The sequence below is a fragment of the Eublepharis macularius genome, chromosome 7, assembly GCF_028583425.1.
Source record: "Eublepharis macularius isolate TG4126 chromosome 7, MPM_Emac_v1.0, whole genome shotgun sequence".
NCBI lineage: Eukaryota > Metazoa > Chordata > Lepidosauria > Squamata > Eublepharidae > Eublepharis > Eublepharis macularius.
Genome location: NC_072796.1, coordinates 122,160,574 through 122,183,621, shown reverse-complemented (window position 1 = coordinate 122,183,621; position 23,048 = coordinate 122,160,574). Strand labels below are relative to the sequence as shown.

The 23,048-nt window shown below is 41.5% G+C and overlaps 1 protein-coding gene across 2 annotated transcripts; it reads left to right on the top strand.

The window, feature by feature from the left end:
• Positions 1-477: 477 nt before the first annotated feature.
• RAD21 (RAD21 cohesin complex component) lies at positions 478-21,216 on the top strand. Of its 2 annotated transcripts, XM_054985358.1 has the most exons (15): positions 478-614; positions 4,104-4,216; positions 5,160-5,327; positions 6,412-6,541; positions 7,189-7,288; positions 7,978-8,084; positions 8,857-9,060; positions 10,532-10,657; positions 11,491-11,613; positions 14,006-14,229; positions 14,425-14,572; positions 14,843-14,994; positions 16,046-16,195; positions 18,402-18,485; positions 19,465-21,216. In XM_054985358.1, the coding sequence occupies exons 3-15, from the start codon at positions 5,184-5,186 to the stop codon at positions 19,654-19,656; spliced, it is 1,884 nt and encodes a 627-aa protein (XP_054841333.1). In that variant the 5' UTR covers positions 478-614; positions 4,104-4,216; positions 5,160-5,183; the 3' UTR covers positions 19,657-21,216. The 2 variants fall into 2 exon arrangements, with proteins under 2 accessions (XP_054841333.1, XP_054841332.1); XM_054985357.1 differs by lacking the exon at positions 4,104-4,216.
• Positions 21,217-23,048: the final 1,832 nt, after the last annotated feature.

The window sequence follows — 23,048 nt, the reverse complement described above, 5'->3', positions numbered from 1 at the left end:
AGCCATTTTCTCCAAGGGAGATAGATCTCTAGCCAGCACCTGGAAGTTGGTAACCCTATGCCCTATAGGCCGCTTCACCATGTCAAATGAAGAGAACATGAAATTCAGAACAATGTGGGTTTTTTAAAAACTGGCAACAACACGTAACTTGTCGCCTAAGAACAATTTCCAAGAGCGAAACGTTCCACAACACACTTAAGCTCCGGAAAAAAATTGAGTGGAAGCTGCGCAGGCGCTATTCCCTCACCCTGCCTCTCTATGGCACATTCCTTAGCCAATATTCTGCAAGTCCTCTTTCATTCGTTAACGTCATGCCTGCTACGTGCGCATGCGCCGTCAAGGCTACCCGGTGGGGCCTATACGAGTGGAAACGCGTTTGCGCAAGCGCTCTGAGCTCCTACTCCCGGCCTTTCTCCTCCTCCTGTTTTTTTTTTTTTTAACGGTAAACATCCTGCTGATTTTTGAACGGTTGGTTTGGGCGGCAGGAAGAGGAGCGGTCGCCATCTTGTTTGTTTGAGTGGCTCGGAGAGGGGGGCGGGGGGAGAACCAGGGACGGGGAGCGGCGGTCCCCCCCAGCGCCCACCCCAGCCGGCGGAGCCCGCGCGGGACTCGAGGTAAGGATCAGAGCCGGCGGAGGGCCGGAGCGGCCTCAGGGGAGCGCCAGCGAGGCCGGTGGCCGTGTAGGCCTAGGCCCTGATCCGTGTGCGAGGGGCTGCTGATGGGAACCGGTTTAGCAGCTGCCTCGTAGGCGGACGGCTTCCCTTTTGCTCCTCTCTGGTGATGCAGCGCTGCCTTCGGGGTAGAAGAGACGGGCCGCTCCTTCTCTGCCCGCGCCTCGCTTTCCTTCCCTGAGGCCGCTGACGGGCTGCCCTGCAACATGGCCACTGCCCCAGAACCGTGCTCCAGACCAACCAAGCCTCCCATTTCTGTTGGAGGGGAACAGTTTGAAATGCCTTCAGGTAGGGAGCCGCGGTGGTCTGCAGGAGAACAGCAGGGTTGGAGTCCAGGGCACCCGAGAGGCCAACAAGAGTTTCAGGGTGTAGCTGAAGATGGGAGCTTTGAGTCTCGAAGGCTTACACTCTGGAAATCTTGTTGGTCTCTCGGGCGTTACTGGGCTCAAATCCTGCTTTTAAAGTGGCTTTTCGGATCCCTCTCCGTTTGCAAGGTTAGGCTAGCGGGTGGTGGATTCAAATTCCCATTCAGCCACGTGGAGAGGGTGACCTTGGGGCATAGTCTCTCAGGCTAGCTTATTGGGATGATTGTGACGGTAAAACGGGAAGAGGAGACCCAGGTGTGCGCCCCTGCCTGCTTGGAGGAAAGGCAGGATAAGAAAGTAACAGGTCCGTTGTTCCTTTAGAAAGAATGCTTGTTTTTCCTTTTTATGCTGTTTGATATGTGGAATGGAATAGACTTTAGGGTGTGTGTGTTTTGACACGGTCTCCTTTGTTAAAAAAATACCTCTCATTTTGAAAAGCTTGCTCTTAATAAGGAATGCAAAAAATTTCCCCCGTTTACGCCAGTCATTGGTGCTTAGGAACTCCAAATATTAGCCTCTGATATGTCAGAAGAATGAGCCTGGCAGCTGCAGTTTCTACCATTGGCCCTCTCAACTTCCTGGAACGTTTGGTTTGTGTGGAATAGTCTGGCAGGCGGACAAAGGCCAGTAGGATCTCATGTGTGTTTCCATGCTACCAGCAGGACAGTTGAGTTGTGATTTATGTTGGCCTCTTATGGTGGGAGTGTTCTGTCATATTTATAATTTCAGAGAGGAATTCTAGCTTGTAGATTCACAAGAAAGTAAAAACCTGATTTTTCTTTCTTAAAGAGGAATGGCTTCTGCAATTGTCTTTGCTTTTGTCATTGGTGAAGTAAATTAAACAATTGCGAAGTTCATTTCATTCAGACTTTCTGCAGCAACATTTCTTAGTGTTTTATGCTTGCTAGATGCTTGAGGAAGTTTTTAGGGGATTATAGAAGGTCTGATTGTTTTCCCTCTCACTGTAGGTCCTTGGTCTCTTTGTTCTTTTCCTCTCTTGACCACCAGCTCAACTTTAAGTTATTCAGGTAGTAGCATATGGCCGAACTGCACTACAGTAAGCTAATGTACCTTCTGAGATGTGTTAGAAACAAGCTATAACGTCAGATACTACCTTGTTGCCTAGTCAGTGTGAAATAGCGTTAATACGTGGCTAACAGTGGGAACTCTCTGAAGGCCCATTGGAGCCAGGGATGCTTGTTGATCGGGCTACATTGAAATATTGCAAAGTTATAGAGAGAGAACAGGGAATGGATTAAGAGAAATAAATATGTTCCTTGAAACTACTGCTCTAGATCTGGAATGGCAGCCCCAGGAGTAGAATGACAGTCTATGGAAGTGGAAGGAGTGCTCTAGAACTGGAATAATGGTCCCTGGGCCTCTGAGAAATGAAAAGTACTGTATGGAATTAGTGTTCGCAGAAGTTATGCAGTGGTCCTGGAATCATCCCTGCATACTTCACATCCTTTGAGACCCTGGTTTTCTCTCATTCTGATTGCTGTGAGGGTCTTAGTATTTGTTTCAATCCTCCTTTTGCACAGTTAAGTTTAATCCCCCTCTTTTACTCTGGCAGGCCAGCCTCCTTCTCTTTTGTATTTCTGTTGTCTCTTATCCTCTGCCTATACCCCCTCTGCACTTTTCTGTAGTGACCTTAGAAACTCAGCCCCTTCTTCTTTGTGGAAACATTGTAGCTCTTTAGCTAGATGATGTCTACTTTCATGGCCATTGGTCCATCCTGACCAACCCAGTGATGGGTATCCAATCATCAGCGTGTGAGAGTTTTCTTTCATTCCTCTTCATTCCTGCAGCCGCTTCTAAACCCTGAAAAGACCATTTCTGGGGGTTACAGGATCTCTACAAAGGAACAGCCGTGTGGGTCAGTAAGGATGGTCAAGGAGATAACATTGCCCCCTCTCCTCAGTGGAGCTCTGGTAACAGAAAAGGAGAGATTTTGCCTCCTTACCCTTTCTCACTCCAGCTTCTCACCCCCACAGCTTTTCTTCCTGTGACCCTGGGACTTATCTGTCTGGGGTAGAAAGAGGCTACAGGAATGGAAAGCATTGTAGGAAAACTCTGCATTCCATTTATGAATTGGTAGGCTAGAAGCCATTAACTGCCAAAAGCTCTCCAGATTCTGGCTTTAAGTTAGCATTTCTCTGCTTCTCTCCTTCTGATGGTGATTCTGAGTTTGCTTCTTTCTTCTTTTCTGTCGCTGAATCCCTTGATTTCCTTCTGACAAAGATTATCATCTGTTGTTCACTATGGCAGTTACAGGTACCTTTTGGCATTGACAAAGATACTAGCAGCACCTGGTCAGCATGCCCAGAAGAGTCATGCCAGGGCAACTTCACATTACAAGACTGTATGGTGCTCTGTTGCAGCTGCAGAACATCGGTATCATGCAGCTTGCCCGCTATCAGCCATCATAAAGCTGCCAACTTGTTTCATCTGCAAAAAATATGTGCATTAGCAACAGTTTCAGACCTGTTTTGTTTAACAGTATTGCATGGGTAAAGTTTCATTTTTTAGTCCTTCCTGTAAGGGTAAAGTTCTACTCTTGACACTGCAAGATATGAGTTCAGTGGCACTTCAGAGACCAACAAGATTTTCAAGTAGAAAAGAGCAAGAGTCCAGTAGCACCTATAAGATTAACAAAATTTTGTTAGTCTTATAGGTGCTACTGGACTCTTGTTCTTTTCTACTGCTACAGACAGACTAACACGGCTACCCATCTTGAGAGTATAAGCTTTCAGGAGTCAAAGCTCCCTTCTTCAAACACAGCACAGAAGGGAGCTTTGATTCTTGAAAGCTTACACACTTAAAATCTTGTTCATCTCTAAGGTGCCCCTGAATTCAAATACTGCCGCTCTACCACAGACCTATATGGCTACCTACCTGAAACAACTCTTGGCACTCTCATTCCAGTCCTAGTGACTGCCATTCTAGGTGCAGAGCACTAATTCTACTACTGTGGCCCATCGTTCCACTCCTGGGCTGTCAGTCTAGAGTCTGGGGACAGTCATTCCAATCCTGGGACCATCATTTCACTTTTTTATTTATTTTATAGAATGAAGATCTAGAGTGTACATTCCACACCCAGGGATTCTCATTCTGTTTCCAAGATTGCCATTCCAGATCTAGAGCACTCATTCTACTCCCAGGTCCATCATTCTCTGGGCTGTAAGTTCCAATTGCTGGTTCTGATTGCTGAGATCATCGTTCTATTCCCCAGGAATGCATTTAAGTCTTTCTATTCGTTCTCTTAATCTGTTCTTGTTTTATTTCCACCTTTGCAGTATTTTGGTGTATTTCAGTGGAATCAGATCAAGTCAGTTAGCATTCCTGGCTCCCATTTTATCCTATGGCTTTTCAGAAAGCACGTTGTTTCCAGAGGACATTTTTGTAATTCATTTTTGTATTATATCAGCGCAGCCTCTTGTTTAAAGTCAAATACTACATGTGATTAGTTAACATGTCACAATCATTATCACCCAGTCTTTGTTCTCACAGTCCTGTTTATATGAGGTGCTGGGTCAGTGTGAAGTTGAGTTGGGGAATGTTTCTACCGCGCCAGTGCTGCAATTAAATTAGGCCTAGGGCACTCTTGAAAAATAGGGGAGAAAGAAAAATGCAATTGGTAAAGCAGCACAAAAATCTGCAATCTTCTTTTTCTCATACAAGTGAGAGGATCTACATGTTTAGTCTTACCATGCATCTCAGAACTAATTTATGTATGATGGGTCTTTATTGAGGAAGTTGTAGGTGGCTTCCTCCTCTCCTTTTTTATCCTTGCAAGAATCTCTGAGACGAGATAGTGAATGGACCAAGGTCACTCACTGAGCTTCCATGGTAGAGTGCGGATTTGAAATATTTGACTTGCTACAATAGGAATAGCTCCTTCATTCAGTCTGTTGCCTGACACTCCTCTTCACATCAGTGTGCACACAGATTATTAGAGGTGTCATTTTTGAAAATCTTACTGTATGTGAATTTGTCCTTATATTGGAAAACTTGAAGCATTCTCTTACTGGTAGGAAAAAAAGTATCTATAGAAAATAATTCACAAGAAGTACTACTTCAGTCTGCTTATTACTCAGTATACAACATAATTGTGTTTTTATAGGTTTTTCCATAGACAGTTGGCACAATGTTCTACGCTCACTTTGTCCTGAGCAAGCGAGGGCCGCTGGCCAAAATCTGGCTGGCGGCCCATTGGGATAAGAAGCTAACCAAAGCCCATGTGTTTGAGTGCAATTTGGAAAGCAGTGTGGAGAGCATCATCTCACCTAAGGTAATATATTTATAATTGCTTTTGTGTTTAAAGATTATATGCTTCTGCATTTTTGTGATGTGGGAAAATGTTAATCTAAAAGCAGATATACATGCAGTTGCTGCATCATTGTTCATATCATAAGAATTGCTTTGCCAGATGAGACTAATGCCCATCTAACTTAACCTGTTGTTTCCAGACTTGGTCAGCCATGTGCTTTTGGGGTCTTCCAACTGGGAAATTAAAGGGATGGTTACCTCCTGTTGCTATATTCAGAGGCATGGTGCCTCAGCATATAGACTTTCTGTTTAACTTTCATGACTGGTAGCTCTTTTAGACTTCCTCTGTGCTGAATTGAGCAACTGAACCCATTCTGTGAACAGACCTTTAGTTCATATATGCTTTTTGACTTTTTGCTTATGTTAGTTAATGTAAAGCAGTGCAACAGTGTGAAAAAGTGCATTTTTAAACTTGAGTATTAAAATATTGTGCTTTACAAAATGGGGGTTTAACTCTAATATGTCTAGAAAAAGAAACTGGCATTCTTAAACACAAAATTTTCATTATTCTGTTCTAATTTGAGTACCGATTCTTACTTCACGCTAAAAGTAGTATTAATTTATGGGAAGCAAAGGCTACCTCTCCTATCACCTGCTCATCCACATAAACAGAAATGATAGTGGCAGGGGTTGGAGAACACATTCTCATCCATTTGAGCCCAAGTTTCCAACTAGTTTTCCTGGAAATAATTCTTAGTTGCTACATGAAAATTACTGTTTACAAGTTTGTAGTGAATATTGGTGAAGAAATTTGGACTATATTACAAACCAGCAATATGGGACAATTTTTAAACTAACTATAATAACATTCCGCTGTTTGTGCAGTACTGAAGTACCAAAGTGGTGGCTGTATAAAATGACTTCTGATTTGTATAGCTGGATTACAATCCATCTAAAGAAATGGTTTCAAACCATGCAATCCTATGGAGAGTTACTCCAGCCTGTTGACTTCAATGGGCTTAGACTGGAGTAACTCACCATAAGATTGCACTGTAAGTGTTACAGGCTTGATGGCAATTGTACCTTAATTATAAATACATTTTCAGGTGAAGATGGCTCTTCGAACTTCAGGACACCTTTTATTGGGAGTTGTTAGAATTTACCACAGGAAAGCCAAATACCTCCTTGCGGATTGTAATGAGGCGTTCATTAAGATCAAGATGGCTTTCCGTCCAGGTACTTTACACATTTAATGTCATTGTATTAGCATGCTCCACAGTTCCTTTATATTTAGAAAATGTATATGCTGCCCCTCCAGAAATCTGCTCAAGACAGCTTACAAGAAATATTGGAACTTAGTTAAGAGTACGCAACACTGAATGAAGAGGGACTTAAAATATAAATAAAAATTTACAGGATCAACTGCAAACTACTTTCCCATTAAAAATTAACTTACAATACTGCTTTGAATAGTGACTTTCTTATCTTCGTCAGTTATTGGGTGAGGGTGAGGTGCAAAGCTAAGTAGATACAGAAATTATTCAGAGACGGTTTGAGGTTTTGCCCAGTTGACATTTCAACACAAAATAAGGTTCATGAGCCCAGTAAAAGATCTGCAAGCATTCAGTGCTGCATTTCTGCTGAAGTTGAGCAGGTATAAACCTGAGTGATCTCTTGGGTGGGAAACATCAGGGAGCCATGTGTAGGAAGGGACTGTAAATATAAGATTATCAGGCAAAACTCAGATTCATGCATATATTAGATTAATCTCTTGGATATAAATGCTCATGCCATAATGGCTGTTCATCTTCACAGGGTCATGAGATAATTTGTAACTTTTCCTTCAGAAATGTTGTGTTCTGACTAACACCTTCTCTCTTCAGGTGTGGTTGATTTGCCTGAGGAAAACAGAGAAGCTGCATACAATGCTATCACCTTACCTGAAGAGTTTCATGATTTTGACCAGCCGTTACCAGACTTAGAGTAAGCTGCTTTCTCTCTTAATCGCTTATTAAGAATGTTACTCTTGAGAATTCACATTAGTAAATATTTGCTGTTACCCACCAATTTCTGTTCTGTGAGATACCCCAGCAAACGAATGGGTCCTGCATTGGGTAGAAAGCTCTTAAGAATGCCCATTTCTGCCCTTGAAGCCCATGTCACAAGGGCCCAGAGCATGTTGCTTTGAAGATGGCTGGTCATAATGGCCACATTCTTAATATTGGGTTGAATCTCACAGAGGTCTTTCCCCTGGGGAAGGATGCTTGTGCTAAGGAAGGCATCACCACCAGTGGAATGGATCTGTGGGATTTAACGCATTGGGATGTATATATAATTCATGAGCTTAATTTGATCCTGTATTTCAGACCTGAATAGCTGCCACCTTTCTAAATATGAGATGCTGTGAAATACGCAGTTGTGTTTATTCCATTTGCTAATTTCAAAATATATTTGTCGCAGCATTCTTTTGCATCTTACTCTGAGGATGCAGTTTAAATTTGAACTTAAACACTTCAGAAAAATAAGATGGTTGTATCTGCAAATGAATAGCGATATCCATTGAGTTGAGGAAGTTGGACTCAGGTGCGCTGGCTTGATAGACAAGAATCAAGCACAAGTAACATTTGGAATGCTTTTAAATGGTCTTAAACTGTGCTTGTGTTCTTTCAAAGCGATATTGATGTGGCTCAGCAGTTCAGTTTGAACCAAAGCAGAGTGGAAGAAATCACAATGCGAGAAGAAGTGGGCAACATCAGTATCCTTCAGGAAAATGACTTTGGTAAAATACAATTGTAAATTTGTTAACTAATACAGTAACTGAAGTCTACTAACATTAAAATATGAGCAGTTGAAATTTGTGACGTGTTTATAGATGACCTGGTTTGAACATTAGCTGTTAAACTACTAAACTGTAAAGTAATGGGTTATAGATGGTGTTTGTATATAAGTATTCTGAATATAAATAAGCTTGACCTAGATCTCTTACTTCAGGGTACACAGTACACTAATTTGAAATGGTAAAATCGAACAACTGAACAGGTGGTTTTGTAGTGTTTGAGAAAAATTCTAGATCAAAGATGATAATGAGCTTGATCTCTCAGAAAAGACAAACTTTGTAAACAGAAGTAGACAGAAATAGTGTAGGAAACAATGTGTGGGGCTGCAGTGGAAGGAAGGATAAGCAGAAATCCTTCCCCCATTTGTACAAATGGAACAAGAGCCCAAATGGAGGGGAGGTACTATGGATTTCCCTCTTACCAGTGCAGCTTCCTGTGCCACATCCCATGTCATTTTTGAAGTGGTTTGAGGTTGGGTGTGTGTAGGAGAATCAGCAGAAATCCATTCCCTGAGCTTGGCAGCGTATTGCTTCCCCCTAGTACTGAAGGAAGGGTTGTCTGTTGACCATTTCCAGAGCCTGAATGTAAGGTCAGTAATAATAAGACTAAATAAATTACTGGACTCATGTAATTGAGTGATTTACAACTATTGTGGAAATATTTCATTGAAGGTTAATTTTAATCTTTGCTTCTGTGATTCTAATCTTCTGCAAGGTGACTTTGGAATGGATGATCGTGAAATGATGAGAGAAGATAGTGCATTTCCTGATGACATGCTGGATAGCACTAGTGCTTCTAACCTTCTCCTGGAGCCTGAACAGAGCACCAGTCATCTTAACGAGAAACCTAATCACTTGGAATATGACGAACAGTACAAGGATGACAATTTTGGAGAGGGAAATGATGGTGGAATCCTGGGTATGTGGGCTACTCATATTTTGTCCTGTACAATTTCTGGCATGTAACTACTTGCCTGAGGAATATGGATCTTGGTATCTTTGCATTCTTTGCAGTGATACTTAGCTGTCTAGGAATAACTGTCTACTTGAAATGTTAAATTGGTGGGGTATGATCTAAGCAATGTTGTAGAAATAGTGTTGGGCAGGTTAACTGCTAAGTGGTAGTGTTGGGCACTAGCAACCAACATGAGTGTTTGTTCCTGGGGTGATGAGTCGTCTTGCATCTCCTTTAGATGTATTTTTCCAGCTTAATGTGCAAAACCTTTTCTTTGCGTCCCCACCCCCAGTCCTTACCTAGATAAAGTTTTAGTGAACAATAATCTTGAGGGCAGCACATTCTGGTTTTATATGTGGTTTCTGAAAGGCAGTCTCCAGTCCACAGCTGCATACATCATAAGAAGTTTTTGAAGAACAAAATTGAAACAACTTTGAATTTTTTAGGGGGGAAACTTGGATGGCAAAAGATGGCACCCTTCTTGTTCCTGATCAGCTCTATTAATAATTTGGAGTAGTTCTATTTGACTTGGATAGAGTGAAGATTTCCACTGGCAGTGTGTGCGTGTGAGAGTTTTACCAGTTCACACTGCTCTGCCTTTAGACCTCAGATACTCCCTTCATACAAGTCCTGGGGGTCCCGTGTCCCTCAGGAGCAGTTTTTCATGGGGCACTTTGGATTGAAATAGGGAGGCAAGAAATTGCATTTTGTGGGCGGAAATCTGTTTTGTCTGCAAAAATCCTCTATAGAAGCCAACTCTTTGAAGTTGTGTGCTGATAATGCAGGAATCAGTAGTAGTAACTCTAATTGCTAGATGAGGAAAACTGGATTGGAAATCTAAGCTGCTAACCTTGCTTAAAAATTTTATTGACATTATATCACACTTTAAATATTCCTCTTCTCCCACAACATTTAATCAATTGCTTAATCAAAGGTAAGTTAAGTACTGAAAGAACTCCCCCCCCCCATTAGTTGCATACTAAATCTTCACGGCTTCCAGCCTGGAGCCCTGTTTCAGATTTTGATGTTTTTGGAGCCTGTTCAGCATTTAGTATGACTGGATTTCTAAAAAGACACGCCATTGGTCTAAAGACACAATAATTTAACTGATTGCATCATTTCCATGTCCATTTGTAATTGCTAACTTAATATTTACCTTCATGGGTTAGAAAGGTTGAAGCATTCAATATCTTGCTGTTGACACCCATGGTATTCTAACAATGGAGCTTCACCCATATGACCAGTGTCTTGGTTGATTTCCTAGAGTCGAGTCCATGAGTTCCTTGGCCTTGCCGAACCCTGGTTGGATGATGTTCACTTACAGCAAAAAGTTCTGTTCTTTTAATAGAGTAGTAGTTACGGTATTACAGTATTTCTGCATCTTATGACACAACTCATGTGCCTCCAGACCTAATATTTTGAGTGGGCATTTCAGATGACAAGCTTCTAAGCAACAATGAAGGAGGTATATTTGATGACCCACCTGCTCTTTCGGAAGGAGGGGTAATGATGCCTGAGCAGCCTCCCCATGATGATTTAGACGACGACGACAATGTCTCGAGTGAGTACTTAGTTACTTGCTTTGAAGATACTAAAGTCAGAGATGCTGTGGAAGTACATAACTGTTCTGCTTTTGTAAGAGTGCATACCTTTGTACTAATATATCAGCAGCAACTGCAGATAATACTTCTTCTGAGTAAGGGATACAGTGCTTAAAATCTGGAGACAAATTTTCAAAGAAAAAAAAATCCTCCTCTTCCTCTGCATTATCCACAAAACAAGCTTGCCAGCACTGTGACATAACCACATCTTGCATTTCAAGCACCCCTGAGCAAGTCCTATTTTCTGTTGGTGGAAAATTGGAAAAGAGCACAATCTGGAATACAAGGCAACTTAAAAATCTGTGTCATTGCTTTGGCTGTACTGCCTCCTCCTTCATTCCACACCCGTCTTCATCTCTGCATTCGCCCTCAACTTTCCACATATCCCAGTTATTTTGATTGGATTCAGTGTTCCATCAGCAGAAGGGATTGGTGCTTGCAGGTCTTAGCCACGTTACATTCTTCTCACCAGACCCTTCGAGGTCCCTCCTGGGAAAGTTGATTCCTGGGCTTAGAAAGGACTGTTGAGGGGAAGAAAATAAAATGCAGCAAAGTTTTTTGTTCGCTGCGCGAGTCCACATATGCACCTTTTGCATGTGGAAGAAAATGAAGATTATGGTGTGTACAAATGGCAGGTGGTGAAGGACATCATGGGGGTGGGAAAGGAAAATGGGTACAGATAAGCCTGCATGGAACAAAGCTATGTGCAAATGTTCGTGTTGCTTGTAATGTCCATATTTTGGCTGCACGTTTGATATGAAAGTGGTGATTTAATTTTAATCTTGATTCACAGTGGGTGGACCAGACAGTCCAGATTCAGTAGATCCAGTTGAACCGTTGCCAACTATGACTGATCAGACCACTCTGGTTCCGAATGAAGAAGAAGCGTTTGCTTTGGAGCCCATTGATATAACCGGTAAGTAATATAACTGTTGTATTTGAGACCTTGACTTTGCTGAGAGTGAAAAGGAGAAAACAATTGGTCATGTAGATTTAAAACGTAACCCAAAATCTGGAGTTGATGGTTATATAAACAACTATACCAGCATCATGTAATACTGCAGTGGCTATGCAGACAAATGATGACGCAAACAGTTGAGACTTGGTATCATTCCCTACCTCACCGCTGCAGATTCTTGTTAAGAACATTGGAGCTCTAATATAACATAACATGAAATGCTGTTTTGTTACAATTTATTTAATTTAAATATTTATATCCCCCCACTTATCTCCTTAGACCCAAGATGGCTTTAAAGTTCAGTATTTTCACTTACAAAAAAAAAAACTTGTATAAGGTCACAAAGATCTGCTTTACTGCTTATCTCCCCCCCCCCCCCCCGGTCTTCTTGAAAGTCCATGCAGCACTCCCTCTTGAATTTTATATTCTTGATCTGGCTGTAAGGTTTATGGAAGCGCAACTCCTATTATGTATCAGTGCCCTGACTTCTTTTCATGCTGTTCTGGGGTAGAAATCTAAGGAATTCACTCCATGTTATTTTAATTTCAACTCAGCATTCAGTATGTGCTAGGTCATGTGTTTTATTTATGCATTTTATTGATGGGGTGCTTTCTTTGGTATTTGTCTACCAATGAGGAAGGTATTTGGGCCAAAATGCATCTGGTTTTATTGGTTTTGCACATATGGCTGTTAGTTGTACTATTATACCTGTATATTAATTTTTATTTGTATGTACATACAATGTTTTAATACGTATACGTATGACCATATTATACTTTGAATCTGATCTGTGTATTCATATTAAACTTTATATTGGTTTTTTTAATTTTTATTTTTAGTTATTTTCAACTATTTGACTTTTAATCCTCTCGCTTTACATTTGTATAACGCAGCCTTTTTTGCCGCAGTATCATAAGTGTCTTCCGGCAGTATCCCCAGTCCTTTCCTCTTGTTTCCTCTCTCCCCTGTCAATTACTTCCCCTTTTGCTTCCTTTACTGTTTCTCTGTGCTTGGTTTCCTTTACCCCTGCCACTCCCCTTCTCCTGTGTGAGTTGTGCAAAACAGCACAGAAGGCTTCTACTCATGCAGAAGCATGCACACCAAGAGGATCTCTGATATAGGTAGATGTGACTCTTTACACACTGCCACCCATACATAAACCTCTTCCCAAGTTTAGGGATACAGGCAAGTAAGGCAGTCACCACCCATCCCATCTCTCCTTAATAGGTAGACAGCCCTGACCCTTTTACAAAGTCTGGGTCCCCTCTTTCCCAGATATATCACCAGATAGAGCAGACCAATTCCCTTTATTAGCACCCCCTTACCCAGCTACTGCAGAAGGCTGTTGGAGTTATGGGAACTCAGTATTTTTTCCCTTATGCACTGCCACCATGTAGTTAATTGGATCTGTTGGCTGTGGCTGGAAAGATTAGAGTGAGAGTGTGTGTTTGTACGTGAAAAGGAGTTGAAGTTATAAAATTAACAAAATTTGGGTGGCTCAAACAAAGATGCATTGTTCTCCCAGTATTTGAACTTTTGATCCTGGATCATTCCAGCAGTCAGTTTCAAAGAATCAGTTCTCGGAAGTCAGCTGTAACTCAGGCGGCTTCCTTCAGAAGCTCACAATCCTTCTCTTGACTTCTCTTCTTCTTCTGACTGCTGCCCTTAACTGTTTTCAGCAGTCAGCCTCATCCCTGCATTCCATCAGCTCCCGTTGGTTGCCTCTAGAAAAGGCAGAACTGGACCGGTCTGTCATAGTAGAAAATGCTAAGAGTTTAGGAATGGTGGCGCCATCACAGCTGTATCCAGGGCAAAGCACAGCAGCTGTGGACATACAGTGTACACACAGGCATTCCCCCATTCTCACCTCTATTTCATTAAGCTTGTGTTAGTCTTACCTGCTCCCACAAAGAAAATAGAAATGCACAATGACTGTTAGGCTTTCCCCCAGGATCCATAATTTGTCAAGGAGAGGACTACTTGGGATTTATGTTGTACAGGTCTGTATTAAACTATTGGTTAGCTTGTACATTTGGGTTCTGCTTATACTTGTTGAGCAATGTTAATATGATATGATCTCTCATTTTCAGGGGCCACAATTAAAATACTGCTGATTCATTCTTCAGGGAATATGGTATCGTGTTTGAGGAATAGTGTAATACTTTACATTTTTATACCCCCTACACAGTTCTAATGCTGATAAATCCAGTGTATAAGATCCAAAGCTTGTTTTTTTTGAGCGCTCAATATATTTAATGAATCCTAAAACTGATACTGCTGTGAATGAGCTTAGTGTAAGAAGATTGCCTTATCAAATGCCTCTGTTAAACAGCCTTTTTTCCCTGAACAGTTAAGGAAACCAAGGCAAAGAGGAAGAGAAAGCTGATTGTAGACAGTGTAAAAGAACTGGACAGCAAGACTATCAGAGCCCAACTGAGTGACTACTCAGATATAGTTACTACACTGGACTTGGCACCTCCTACTAAGAAATTAATGATGTGGAAAGAAACTGGCGGAGTTGAAAAACTTTTCTCGCTTCCTGCTCAACCTCTGTGGAATAACCGATTGTTGAAGGTGAACCAAGCTTTTGAGAGATTTTCTTTTAAAAGCAAATAGCTGATCAAATAGCAGATACTTTTACCTGAAATTTGTATCATCGGTTAAGCATCGATTGCACATCACCCTTGGTGAAAGGAAGTTGCTAGTGCTCTTTGTCATAGCCATTTCAGAGGGCTTCTGTTGGCTTAATCCTGTTTGCTTTGTTTGTAGCTCTTCACCCGCTGTCTTACACCTCTGGTACCAGAAGATCTCAGAAAGAGAAGGAAAGGCGGAGAGGCTGATAATCTGGATGAGTTCCTTAAAGACTTTGAGAACCCTGAAGTGCCCCGAGAGGAGATGCCTCAGCGTAATGTTATCGGTATATGAGGTTTTTTATGGCATTCTTTTCTCCCTTGCTGAATTTTAAACAGCTTTAATTATAGGCACCATAGTGCCGAATACAGTGCAGTTTCTTTGTGTCTGTTGCTATCTTTTGTGTGTTTAAAAAAAGGTCTAACTAGTGAAAAGGGTATACTCCAAGTGGAGTAGAAGTAAACAGTGCACCTACTAACTTCTGTATAATGTGGAAAGGGACACAGAGTCTTACAACTGTGTGTAGTAGATGCTCATTGATACTTCTGTGAAACAGATGAGCCCATCTTGGAAGAGCCAAGCCGCCTCCAGGAATCCATAATGGAAGGTAGCAGGACCAACTTGGATGAATCGGTCATGCCACCTCCTCCACCTCAGACTGGTGTAAAGCGAAAGGCTGCGCAAGTGGAACCGGAGCCTGTGCTACCTGTAAGTGAGACCGTATCTCTTTACATGCTTGTAGCAGTCAGTTTTGCTATGTAAATGATGATAGCTTGGATCCTTCCAGATCTACAACTTAGGCAGAACTTGCCAAGTGGGTCTTTAATGATCATCATACTCCTCCATTTTATCACATAACAATCTTCTGAGGTATGTTGGGCTGAAAGTGTATGACTGTCCCAAGGTCACCTCGCAACCTTCCATGGCTGGGTAGGGATTCAAACCTGGAACTTCCACGTCGTAGGCCAACCTTTACACTAAACTGGCTGCTTTGAAGTAAGGGTTTGCTGTGGGAAGTGGTATCAGTGCATGTTCCCCTTGGAACTGCCTGCTTTTCTTGTCAGAAATGGGCCATATGATCCAAGCTATCGTGAAGGAAGTGTTCTTTCAAATTGAGGATTGTTTCTTGTGAAGCAAGAAGTACCAGATGCTTAGGATTTTTTAGGTACAAATCTGCACTTTGAATTGAATGTCAAATGTTGCGGGAAACCAGTGCATGTTCAGGATTGTGGCTTTTTAGTATGTGCTGCACTTTTATGTTCATTACAGATGTCATCTTTTGCTTTATTCACGTATATCTCTCAAGCATTGAAATACCCTTTTAAAAATAGTAAAGACTCCTCTTGACCAGAACATATCAGCTGAAGCAGAGGAAAACTAGGGACCATGAATTGAAATGTCCCTTCTGTCTGCTATGCAATGGCTATTAGTCTAGTTCCAGCATGTTTTCTAGCAATGCATCAAGCTGCTTAATGGGATTTTCATGTGTACTTGCCATCTTTATCTGTGGTATTTTTCTTTAAGCCATCCTCTTTGAAGAAATACACCAGCTTATTCATGTTTCAGAGTTTCTGATAACCCTTAAACAACAAATTGGGTGGGGACGCAAAGTATTTATATGGTTTTTGACAAACAAAGGGTGAATTATTAGGCTTGGATTTAAAGTAGCAAGATAATACAAGTTTAGAAATGGTAAGTTTCTGTAGGTATCAGCATATAGTTCTCACAGTTAGAATTTGAATGTCTGTTCTGCTCTCAGGCTCAACCAATGCAGCAGATCGAAATGCCTCCAGTGGAACTTCCTCCAGAAGAACCTCAAAACATTTGCCAGCTAATTCCAGAGCTGGAGCTCTTGCCTGAAAAAGAGAAGGAAAAAGACAAAGAGAAGGAGGAAGAGGAGGAAGAAGAGGTAGGTGCTGAGTTTGTTACTGTGATGCAACACGGAGAGGCTCTGTTGCAGATCTGCTGACGGTGGTTTGGCTGCTTCACTAATACAGTGGAAGCTTATTTCTTCCTACATTTCCAAAAGTAGTATTGGCTGACTTAGTGTATCTTTGTTGTACAAGTGAATATTCCCGAGGAGGATTACTTAAACCTGGATGCCTTTGTCTCTCCCCCACCCCCTTAATGTTTCTACAGATAAAATGTTCAAGATTGTTACATGCACCCAGACCTGTAAAATGAGCCCAAGTTCTCAGTGATGATTAGGCGTAGGACATGTTTCTTACAATGCTGCTGCTTCTAACTGTACTAGTATAAGGCAAAACATTGGGCTCTCTAATCAGCTAGGGGATAAGGCCTGCTCTTGCTCCTGTATGCTCTCTCGCCCAGCAATCAAGCTTGCAAGCTTTGTGCTTGCAGAGCCATATTTGACCAAGTGCTTGCTGGTTGTTAAACTGAAACTGTAAGCAGAAAGCAAATCTAATAATAGTCACAACGGACTGTACATTGCATAAGAGTTCTTTTAGAACAGATCTTGACAAATTTTCTTTGGGGTATCTCATTTTTCAGCCCTCAGGGTTTTGCATTTTATTGACCATATTTTCTAATTATTAAATCCAATCCCAACCTCTTCAGTTTCTCGTAATGTTATTAAAGCTATGAGAATTAGCATTGCACTATACAAATAAATATGGGGTTAATCCTTGTTGTCGTCATGAAAAGGAGAAGCTAACCTCTAACCCTAGTCGAACTTCTCCCCAGTGTCTCATAATTCTATTGTTGCTTTAAAAACTTCCATTTAATTGAATAGTGGAGCCAGTATGAAATGCAGTGGAGTTCATCTGTGACTAATGATGTAAAGTTAAGTTTACATACTACATACTTTATGCACTTCTGTTTTTATGTCACACAGCAAAACATTCTTATGTGAGATGGTAAATGTTTTGGGTTTGATCCAAAGCTTTTTCTGCTCAATTCAGCCAATCCCCCTCCCCCACTCATCACAGCCCTCTGTTCCACATGGCTTTTGTCTGTGCTGGTCCCATGATCCCAGATGCAATCTTTTTAGTGGTCAAAGGGAAACCCTTCTTTTTCCACCAGTGGAAAAACTGCTTGTACAGTTTGTACTTCCACTGAGAATTGCTGAGAGATGCGATAATAAAATCATTGTTGAAATGACTAGGTGCCGTAGTGAAGTCTTTAGGCACCTTGGCAATCTGGCACCTGGGGTCTGTTATACTCTAGCTATCATATATCCACCTATCCTTCCATTTTCTTATACTGTTGGGGTTTGAAGCAGGCAGAAACTGAGCTTCTCCCTGTTCCAGTACTCCGTGTGACTGAGAATCACCTGCAGCCTTTCCTCTATGTAGGATAGAGGCCCCAGCCCCCTAAGCTTGGGTCTGCTTGTTCCAAAACTCAGCGTAAGAGACTTCCCCCACTTTCCCTGCCATGAATTGAGAACTTAAGAGATTTTATGTGAGTACAGTCTACTACACATTTCTGATTAACTGAAATTGTGCTTTGGCAGAAAGCATTTTTCCTTTTCCATGAAATGGGAACATCTATAACATGATTTTAGGGTTCAGTTACAGAAATCATTGTGGAATTGCACTGTGGACTTAGAATTCTAATAAATACCAGAACATTTCTTCACATTGGCCATTCATATTCTGTAAAGTAACTCCATTCTTCTAATATCAAATTCCTTCACTCTAATTATATAACCAAAGAGAATCAGAAGAGCCCTGCTGGATCAGATCAGAGCTCCTCCACCCTAGTCTCCTGTCTCCCTGTGCTTTCAGGGCAAGAGGGTGGTTGCCTCCCTCAACATTTGTCCGCCAGCTGCTGGTGTTCTGAGCCTGCAGGCTGCAATGCTCTGTCATGGGCAGCTGCTGCCATAGAGCAGGTGACCGGGATTGCCCTCTTTCAAACGGTTGCCAGTTCTTGCAGCTGTACTTCTAGATGTCATCGGTTTCATTGGGGACCGACAGAGTTCTAGTGCTATGAAAGATGAAGCCATGCAGGGGCTCATTGTTGTGCCTTGTCCTTCTTTTTTTTTCCCTGTGAGCATCAAAGCCAAGTCTGTGTGGCTTTCTGGCTTTTTTTTTTTTAATTAGCAGGGGAGGATTATTTAATAGGTTTTATCTGAGACTTTTCTGAAATGGTTGCAGGAGGAAGATGGCACGGGAGGGGATCAGGATCAAGAGGAAAGGCGATGGAACAAGAGGACTCAGCAGATGCTTCATGGTCTTCAGGTATGAAGTTATTTTCTCTTAAATAGTGTATGAGAAATATATTTTTAAAACGTTTGTCTCCAGACATTATACACCGGACTCTTTGGGGTGTTTTTTCAGTGCAGTCCTAAGAAGAGTTACTTCAGTCTAAGCCCATTGATTTCAGTGGGCTGAAACTGGAATCAATGGGCTTAGACTGAAGTAACTCTTCTTAGGATTGCGCTGTCATTTTGTTAACATTAACGGTCAACATACTCTGCAAAAAGATTAGGGCATCCACCCTCACCTCCCAGCAACTTCCTTTCAGAAAGCCTAAAATCTTCTTGGTTAGGGATTTTTAATTATCTAATAGTGTGCAGTCTCTGCCTTGATACCCATGCCCTGATCTAAACCTCTGAAAGATACGCCCGCCCCCCCCCCCACACACACACCCTGCAAATTAGCATTGCTGTTCTGTGTAGTGGCTAATCTTCCGTGATGCAACAGAGCTGATGGTTTGATCCTATCTTCTTTGAATATGCATGTGTGCAAGGAGGAAGTACTTTTTTGTAAAGACGTTGATGCTTCCTTTGCCCACCACTCATACTGTGATCCTCTGCCCTTCATCTAGAACTTTGTGTGTTTGATTATGTTTCGGCTTCTATGCTAGAGACGCACACATTTGTGATGGCTTTGGTGGAGAGTTCACATTTGTCCTGGCACCCACCCTGTCTTCCCCCAAGAGAGAAGATGTGGTCTTGACTGTGCCCTAATGCTGAGCTTTGGAGGCACTCCAAGCACCTCCAGGTTCCAGTGTGACCGCAGCTTGTCCTTGATACGCCAAGTGTCAGGAAACAGCAAGATATGGGCTCTTTGGTGAATGTGCTTGCCAAAGGGGGGGGGCAGACTGTGACTTGTAGATCCCAGTACTAGTTGAACATTCGGACCCAGTTCAAAAGTGATGACAACTTAACCCCCCCTTTTTTGTGTGTGTGTGTGTGTGTGTGTGTGTGTTTCGCAGAGAGCTCTTGCCAAAACTGGAGCAGAATCCATCAGTTTGCTTGAGCTGTGCAGGAATACAAACCGCAAACAAGCAGCAGCAAAGTTCTACAGTTTCTTGGTACTGAAAAAGCAGCAAGCTATTGAGCTGACCCAGCAGGAGCCGTACAGTGACATCATTGCCACTCCTGGTCCCAGGTTCCATATTATTTGAAGGCTTGGCTTTATGTATAGTCAGCTTCGTTAGTGCTTACACATCGTCCCGTGTGTAGGGCCCGCAAAAGAAGAAACCTAGATCTTGTTGTCTGTACAAAGTCAATGGCTTTTGTGTTTTGGGGTTTTCTATTAAATTTTACCACTTTTTTCATGTCTAGTAACTCTGACTACTTGAGTTCCAGTTGCAATTAAGTGACTTGAGGAGCTTATAAAGTTTTTTTTTTTTAAAAAAAAACCATTCAAAACAGATGTGTGCAATATTGGTGCATGTAACTATGACTAATAAATGGTTTTACAGTTATCTGGCTAGTAACATAGAGAGCTGTTTTAATCTACTCCAAGAGACAAAAATGGCCAACCTGTTGTCTCATTAAAATCTTTGCCAAATGTGTCTAAAATATGCTGTCTCTTCCTCATGGTAGTGAATTTTTTTCTTCCCTAAACTCCTTTCATCATTTAACATGGTTTCTGATGGCACCCTTGGAGCTGCCGTTATGAATGTTAGTGCCTGGCAGGAGTCCTTGCTGTGCCATGGTGGTAACTGGAGAATATAGGGTTCAAGCAGCTCTAAATGGCTGGCTGTAGGGGAAAAAAATTATTTTAAAACGAATTGGATCCTCTCTAAGCACAAAAGATGAAACTTTCCATATGCTGGATATTACATTCCTTATTGTGGTCCATTTCTGATGTAACTAGTTGTAAGCATACAACTAAGCAGCCAATTACAGCTAACTTTTTTTGGTTGAATCCAGAATTCTTGAGCATTCTAAACTTTTTGGAGAGCTGTGTAGAAATGCCATACTTCTAGACTGCGAACAATTTGGTCTAAGAAAGCTAGATATTTGGTTGGAGTTTGAGCAAGTTGCATTTGTAAAAGTTATGCAGAACACCACTGGCCCAGAGAGGACAGCAAGTTACAGATGTATATTTTAGAGATAGGTGAACTTAAATTTATCAGACATAATCTTGTGTTATTAATTAATCTCTCATGAACATTATGGCTTCTGTAACTTTATTTTCCAATAATGCACACTCCTGAAGCCCTTTGCAAATCATGTCCAGTTTGGATTTACTATAAAAAATAACAGCTTTACTGTTAGGATCAGGTTACCAGAAATTATGTGAATATATTGATGATAAATTTCAGCTTTTTAAAGGGCAAAATTACACAAATGATAAAGGTTCTGGTTTTAAATGTTGGCACTTTTGTGAAATGATTTTCATTCTGGGACTGAGGTTTCAGTATATTCCCCAAGTGTAAAATTATGTGAATGTTTTAAAATTTGCAACATGTTTTAATAGTCCTTGAGAAAGTTAATTGTATAAAATAGTTACCACAGCTTTATTTTTGACATGTGCCTGTACAACCATGATTTCCCCCCTTTTTGTACAAAGAGACATTGTAGATAACTTGAATGTTTAATTATAGAGGAGGTCATTAGTTTCTTGTTAAAGTTTGTTTAGTCTGGTTTTGTTGCTTTTCAAGGTTAATATTCTTGAAAATCGTTGCTGTTATGTATAACTTTTCTAATAAAAGTTGTGTTATAAGCTGTCTTAATTAATGTTATGACTTTATTTGTGAGACACGGAAGCGTGTTTAATCACTTAATGAAGCAAACTAATTCAAACAAAGGAACATGAGGCTGGGCTACTTGGGATTCCAGCTCAAGTGGAACAACATTTCTGCTCACTCTTAACAGGAAGGGACATGTGGTTTTCACTGCTACTTTGATTTTGCAGTAGCCCCGTGTTGTTCTCAAGGGTCCCTTGACCTTCAGTGGCTTTTCAGGGACTGTATAGCAGGAAGAGGAGACTCATTTACTTGTGAGTTGTTGGACCCAAGTTATATAACTTTGTATCCTGACTAAAATGGGTAATGCCACAGAATTCTTGCACCTTTTTAAAAAAATCTCAGAATTAAAACGTTCTGTCCACAGGACAAATATTGTGGACCATGGCAGAGCACCCTTACCTATTCGCTTTTCCTCTTAATGTATGATAATGAATGAATGTATCTCTTGAACTAAATCTTGTACGGTTTTCGTTAGGACCAGATCATGTTCGTGAATTCCGTTATCACTAGTCTGTCTGTCCCATGAGTTTGTGGGAGGTTTTTTGTAGAAAACGTGGTGGAAGGAAACATCACTTGTCACTTCATGTTTACCATGCCAGCCAGGCTCCCTGTGATTAACATCAGCCACTGCATTCCTTGTAGCTAACTGCTCTATTTGGCCTGGCAAATCGCATGGGGACCTTACAGGTGTCATTTTCAGTGTTTTTCAGCCTTCTGTTAGAATATCACCAAATGCTTTTCTCCCTTATGGGACACAAAGCAGCTTACAACAAATAAATACAAATATACAATGTAAATATATCCTGGGGCCAGTCTAGTCTGGAACATAACAGGCCAGTTGTCCAGGGCACATCACAGGCCAAGGGCCGTGAATGCTTTGGTTCATGTGTCCTGGCCACACCCAAGATACATACCTGAAGCAGGAAGCGCAAACAAAAGCACAGTGGAGATGCAGCAGAAAAGCAGCATTCCTTCCAGTTGGACTTACACAGCCTGATGATTCTGTTCAGCATAAAGAGGCTGATTTGTCCCAGCAAGATGAAATGCATGAAAAATACCACGTGAGTAGAACATCTAGCTGAATTGTAGGGAAAAGCCTTAATTGTGGGCACTTGAAATATTTGCTTTGGGTGAAGGCCTTTTTTCTCTCCTAAAGTTTCTCTCTGATAACTTTGTTATTGCAGTCTAGTTTAAAAAATATTCTGTGTTCTTAAAATAGGTTTCACAGTGCCTATTTTAAATCTGGCGAGAATTAAAATAACGGCAAATTATTCTGCATACACTGCTTATAACGGTAGGATACAAGGGGGAAGAACAAGCAGCTGAAGAGGCAGAACCAGATCGGGGTGGTGGGCATGTGTGGTAATAGCTGGGTTTAGTACGTATGCCCGCTCTTAATTGTCTGCATTTTCTTTCCTATGGAAAGCTCACCTTTACAGTCCTCTTAATCTGGTTTGCTTTTTGTTTTTACTTAATTTACACTCTGCTTTCCTTCCCAATGGGGACTCAAAGCAGCATATATACTCCATTTTATCCTCGCAACAATCCTGTGAGGTGGGTTATGCTGAGAGTTTGATTTGCCTATGGTAACCAGCAGAGCATGGAATCACACCCATGTCTCCCAGATCTTAGTCCATCAGTGAACACTACATCACCGTGGCTCTCCCCTTAGTTGTTTTATTCTACGTTAAACTGCCAGTTTTCCTTGTATGGAAGGCATTCCATACAAGGGGGGTGATTCTGAGAGACATGGGATGAGCAGACAGACCCAAGACCGATGTTTAAATTACCACTCCTACAGTCAAAACATTCTAAAA

What these genes read in the sequence shown, in the direction of transcription:
- RAD21 (XM_054985357.1), top strand. Translation starts at nt 5,184, where the DNA reads ATGTTCTACGCTCACTTTGTCCTGAGCAAGCGAGGGCCGCTGGCCAAA. An exon ending in AACCGGAGCCTGTGCTACCT is followed by an intron (nt 14,995 to 16,045) that starts GTAAGTGAGACC and finishes TTCTGCTCTCAG; the next exon opens with GCTCAACCAATGCAGCAGAT. An exon ending in AGGAAGAGGAGGAAGAAGAG is followed by an intron (nt 16,196 to 18,401) that starts GTAGGTGCTGAG and finishes AAATGGTTGCAG; the next exon opens with GAGGAAGATGGCACGGGAGG.